Source organism: Protobothrops mucrosquamatus, unplaced genomic scaffold (assembly GCF_001527695.2).
Source record: "Protobothrops mucrosquamatus isolate PMUCROS unplaced genomic scaffold, P.Mucros_1.0 scaffold46, whole genome shotgun sequence".
NCBI lineage: Eukaryota > Metazoa > Chordata > Lepidosauria > Squamata > Viperidae > Protobothrops > Protobothrops mucrosquamatus.
In genome coordinates this window covers 905,388-911,066 of record NW_015386428.1, presented here as the reverse complement: position 1 = coordinate 911,066, position 5,679 = coordinate 905,388, and the positions used below count along the sequence as shown (strand labels likewise).

At 47.9% G+C, this 5,679-nt stretch overlaps 1 protein-coding gene across 1 annotated transcript in view; it reads left to right on the top strand.

Annotated features, from left to right (window-relative positions):
• KPNA6 (karyopherin subunit alpha 6) overlaps positions 1-5,383 on the top strand; it is a 15,623-nt gene extending 10,240 nt beyond the window's left edge. Inside the window, exons 10-14 of the mRNA XM_015811670.1 lie at positions 738-816; positions 2,912-3,037; positions 4,258-4,385; positions 4,898-5,076; positions 5,172-5,383. Of these exons, the coding sequence (XP_015667156.1) occupies positions 738-816; positions 2,912-3,037; positions 4,258-4,385; positions 4,898-5,076; positions 5,172-5,359 (700 nt within the window). The 3' untranslated portion in view covers positions 5,360-5,383. The remainder of the gene's footprint in view (positions 1-737; positions 817-2,911; positions 3,038-4,257; positions 4,386-4,897; positions 5,077-5,171) is intronic.
• Positions 5,384-5,679: the final 296 nt, after the last annotated feature.

The following is a 5,679-nucleotide window of genomic DNA, read 5'->3' as shown; positions in this document are numbered from 1 at the left end:
AGAGAAGCTTGGACAGCCATTTGTCCAGAATGGTATAAGGTCTCCTGCCTTGGGCAGGGGGTTGAACAGAAGACCCCCAAGGTGTTTTCCAGTCCTATGAGTCTTTTGATTCTGACAGATAGGGCTCTGGCCCGGCCATATGACCAGACTTTGGCCATTCGGCAACACGGCTGCATTTACGGAATCTGCATGTCTCATGGTCATCAGACTGCATTTTATGATGGTTTTGCTGAAAACTTGACACTTCCGGGTTTTGGCAAAAGACACCCAGAGTGAACCATCGGTCGTAATGGCAGTCTCCATGATGATCTACTGCCAGGGACTTCCTGAATTCTATAGCTTAGAGCTATTATTTGACACGGGAACCTTGACTGTGGTGGGTACTCCAGACATTGGCCTGGCCTGAATATTTTAGCCAAAGCAGGGACCGGATGTAATGCACCCTGGTCATAAGAGAGGTGCATGGCCTATGACCTTGTGGACGTTGCTGAGCCACCTCGCATAGCAGCCTAGAGCAGCACGTGGGTTGCAGCTGAGTAATAGTTGAGGGTCTTCCTTGATTCTCCAACCCGGCCTCTATGGGGTTTCCTGGATCCTGTCATGACTTTGCACAGATAGACTTTACTGGGGTGTCTCTGATGGAACTCATTCTCAATGAAAGACTAAACTTGTGGGTCAAGCTTGGACGCCCATCCGTAAGGAAAGTTGAGTGTGTTGTTGTCTTCTTCTGCACACAGGCACAGCGATTACAAGGTGGCTTCCCCAGCCTTGAGAGCAGTTGGCAACATTGTGACGGGGGATGATATCCAAACCCAGGTGATGGGGGTGGGTGGGTCTTGTGTAGCCCATTGCAGACTCCCCCCCCCACGAGGTCCCTTCTTTTGAAATATCCACTACCAATCTGGAGAGATCAAGCTCCTGGACTTGGTTTTTGCTTCCAGTCAATAATCAGAGAAGTTGTGACCTTGTGGGATTGGGCACTTGGTACTCAAACTACGATTTAAAGCAGAGACTGGCTTAATGTCAGGGGTAGTAACTACTCATTGATGTGGAGAACACTTAATTTTTTTTTGCTACTGCTACTGCAATTCACTGAAGGCTAGGAGTTACTTTCTTTTCCCTTATCTTTTTATTTCAGTATTTTGCATTTTCTTGTTCTTATAATGCTAACAAGTCAACCCTTCAGAGAAGGGCTGAGGGAAATAAGTGGATCTTTGAGTCTGTCACGAAAATTACCAGATACACACACAGTTGTCTGGACACTCCCTGTTAACGTGGGGCCCTCGAAAGGTCCGCAATCTTAAAGCTCAAGCGGTTTGGATCATGAATGGCTGGCAGCTGGTTTTTGAGCCTGACTCCCCCTTTGGTCACTTCCCCTCCACCTGAGCTTCTCTACTTAGTCTGGATTCCCAGGATTATCTCAGATCTGCTTATCATAGTCCCATTTTATCTATCTTAAGCCTCAGTTGGCTCCTCTGCACATGTTTAAAATACCTTTAGGCGCTAGCTTGAACGTTTCCCAGCCTTCCCGGAAGGATTCACGATATCAAGTTGCATCCTGTGATTTTGGCATTTCAGCCCTTCCAAGATGCCTGGGGAATTCTGGGGGTTGAAATCCACGCACTTCAAGCTGCCAAGGTTGAGAAACCCTGGGCCAGACTCTGTAATACACGGGTGTCAAACTCGTCACGTGACGTGATGTATCGGGACTTTTTTTGCACTGCCGGAGCTGGGACGAGCACGGCCTCCGTATGATGCAACCGGTCAGCAGGCCGGCAGCTTGACACCCCTGCTGTAATAGATTTCATATAGCTGGGGAGAGCTCGAGACAAAAGGTGGCACTTGTGGCAGCCAGTAAAGTTAGGGCTGCTAAGCAAATTTGGAATGTGGAGAGAGGAGCTGCTCAAAGACATCCCATTCTCCCCCCCCCCAGGAGGAGCTTGTTCCCTAAGTTCTCCTTTGAAGTACCCACCCCCAATCTTCTGCCTGTTTTCTTGGGTGGGATTCTTGTAAGTACAATTGATGCCAGCAGCTGGCACTTTGCTTTTCCACTTCCCTGTTTATATATGTTTTAAAAGTAATTTTAATTAAAAAATATTACCGGCACCACCATACTGCGATGGCGCCAAACCAAGCAAGGTGGTCCAGAAAAATGCCCAAACCCAGTAAGAAATCCAAAGAGAGCTATACCTGTCCCGTTTATGTCTGCTTATTGCCCATAAGGTTAACCAAAGTTTATTTTGTCCCATAACCAAGGGACCATGATTGATGGGAAGACAGGTAAGCAGCTTCATCCAGCCATACGCATCCTTCAGATGGTATCTCTTGACCAAGCCCTGGTCTGATTTGGGAAGGTCGTTCTCCAAAACTGTAGATTTCTTTCTCCCAATTAAACTCTCCCTTCTGCTTTCTTTAGTGTAACGAAGAATCTCTTGAGGCCGGCTGACCTTTAGGTTATATTTGCTCCGATGCAGCATTCCCAGGTTGCACAAACTGGAATATATCTGTAACCAAATTATGCTTCTCCCTACCGTTGTGTTGTAATATTTTAGTAGAGTTATTTGCTATGAGATGGGCGTCATCAATCCATAAATGGATGGATGATCTTGGGGGACGGGGGGAAAAGATGCTGCCTAGAAGACGAGAGGAGGGGCAGCCCCCAGGGGCTTAATGGTGAGAGGGCTGGCATCAGCCTTGCTTCCTGCTGCCCCTGCCAGATCCTTTAGAGTGGGTCCTTCCTCAATTCCTTCCTCTGACCATTAATCCATTGGGCAGCGCCACCCTCCCTTGTCTGATTGTTTCCTGGGCAGCATCTCTCTTCCCCTCTTTCCCCAAGACCATCCGCACATGCTGCTGCGTGGAGGTAGGCAGACGTTTTGAAATGGGGCACTTATTTGATTTTCCTTTCTAGGTGATCCTAAATTGCTCGGCTTTGCCTTGTCTCCTTCATCTGCTTAGCAGCCCCAAAGAGTCCATCCGGAAAGAAGCTTGCTGGACCATCTCCAACGTGACAGCAGGGAACAGAGCTCAGATACAGGTAACGAGCCAACGGAGTGACACCCCCAGAGGCTTAAATTACTGTGCGCTTTTTGGACCACTGCTCAGATGTCAACGGCTTCCAGAGGAAAAGTGGAACCCCCCCAACCCCTGGTCCTCTTCATCTTAGTTCATCTCAGTCTCCGGGCACTCACCAGTGTGGTCTTTCCTGTACCAACAAACATCCCAGGACATTCTGGAGTGGAGCCTTTATTTTTAACGGGCTATAAAAGCCCTATAGTGGGATTAGGACCCCCTTTTCCCTCCTGGTGATGCATCCCAGAATTTGGTTTGCCTTCACAGCTGCCTGGCCACTCTCTTGGCTCATTTTGCAGTCATTGAGCACAGCGACCTCTTGTTCTGTCCAACAGGGTACCACCAGCACTGAACCCTTCCAGAGGATTCTTTTCCCCCAAGTGCACGATCTTATGTTTAGAAATATCGAGCTGCAGTTTCTACATTTTTGACTCATTTTCCAGCAACGCCAAACCGTTTTCCTTGTTACGAATACCCCAGGAACATCAACCCTATTACACGCCTTTGCGTCACCTGCCAAAAGGCAAACCTTATCTGGCAATTCTTCAGTTAATCGGGTGACTGTATTTCAGCTTTCACCAGCTTGGCAACCTTCCAGATACCTAGGTTGAATCTCAGAATTCTCAGCAGTGCTAGGCTTGTTGGAGAATTTTGGGGAGGATACGTCTGGAAGTGTATCCAGCTCAGGAATGGCTTCCTTAATGCTTGCCCCACCCTGCTTATATTCCTCCAGGGGGATAGAAGATGATTATGTGGTAAGCTATTTAATCATATTGATAAATTTCTCCTGCAAGAAACATACTGCATTTAACCTCCGATCCAGCCACCAATATACTGGTCTTTCTTTTTTAGCCTTTTTGTAACAGTATTAAGCAGACACCGCAAAAAACCGAACCATAGTCACTTGACTGTGGAATGCCACAACTGGTTATAAGGCTGGCTCGGCTGACATGCAGTCATGTGACTGCAAAGGGGTGACTGCAACCTTTTACAATTGCCAGGACTGCTTTATGGTCCATAAAGCCTTTGTGTGGTGACTTATCATAACTTCAAATGGTCATAAAACAAGTGGTCATTAAATGAGGACTACCTGTACTGCTGCTCTGTCCTCGCCTGTTTGCTTTCTCTGCCTCAAGGTTGGGCCCAGGCTCGGTGTCTGGCTAACACTGTCCTCTGGCCCTTCAGGCGGTCATAGATGCAAACATCTTCCCAGTATTAATCGAGATCCTGCAGAAGGCGGAATTCCGCACGAGGAAAGAAGCGGCCTGGGCCATCACAAACGCCACGTCGGGGGGCACGCCAGAGCAGATTAAGTAAGGTGTAACTTACTCTTTAACCAAGTTGGGCTTTTTGTTTGTAGATTGTGCTTCTCTCTAATTAACAGGTCTACGAGAACAAAAACTTAAAAGAACCTGTGGTATAAGGTCTCCCGCCTTGGGCAGGGGGTTGGACTGGAAGATCTCTAAAGTCCCTTCCAGCTTTAGGATTCTACGTTATGCACTTCATAGCATGCGGGTTTATGGCCCTTACTATTCAAATACACAACAGCTAATGGTTTGTCCTTGTTATTACACAGTTACCTGCTGCTCATAAACAACATCTCCATGATTGAGAAGAAAGGAAATAGTCCAATATAGAATAAATTATATACAGCCTAAAACTTTATTTTCCTCTTATAGTTTGCTAACAATAGGAGTCTTAGCTTGAATTTCAGACTTCAAATTTCTTCAGGGTTGAAAACTTATATCCCACTTACATATCTCTAGCTATAACTCCAATATTACCAGTAGTTTTAGTCTTCTAGATTTTTTTGCTTCATTTCCAGATATTTAGTAAACCTGGGCTGCATTAAGCCCCTGTGTGACCTTTTGACCGTCATGGACGCTAAGATCGTTCAGGTGGCCCTGAATGGCCTGGAGAACATCCTGCGGCTGGGAGAGCAGGAGGCCAAGCAGAGCGGCACTGGCATCAACCCTTACTGCAGCCTCATTGAGGAGGCTTATGGTGAGTGCCAAGTCTTGAAAACGTGCCGGGCTCAGATGCATAAGCCACCTGACCTTTGATGGGGAGCCCATGTAAACGATGTCTTTCTCCTGCAGGCCTGGATAAAATCGAGTTCCTCCAGAGCCACGAAAACCAGGAGATCTACCAGAAGGCCTTTGACTTGTACGAGCACTATTTTGGCATCGAGGACGATGACTCCACTCTGGCCCCCCAGGTGGACGAAGCTCAGCAGCAGTTCATCTTCCAGCAGCCCGAGGCCCCCATGGAAGGCTTCCAGCTATAACCCGCCTGCGGCGTTGGAGGGGAAGAAGACCCTCCCCTTGATGGAAAGTTGACTGCCGAGGGCCTTCCCACCCCCACCCCGTTTCCTCCTCTGCCCCGGCGGAAGGCGGCCCTGCCTGCTCCACCCGTTTCTCCTTCGCGACACGCAGTAGCAGCTGTGGACTCTTTTCTGGAGAGGAGACACTCCTACACGCTCGTTTTCTTCCCATTTTTGTGCTGCACGGGTGCGTCAAACAAGCAGGTGCTGAAGTGGATGGAGGAAGGAGGTGTAAATGCCTTCTAGTTTGTGGTTTTCCTCCAGTTTTTTTTTCTTTTTCTTTT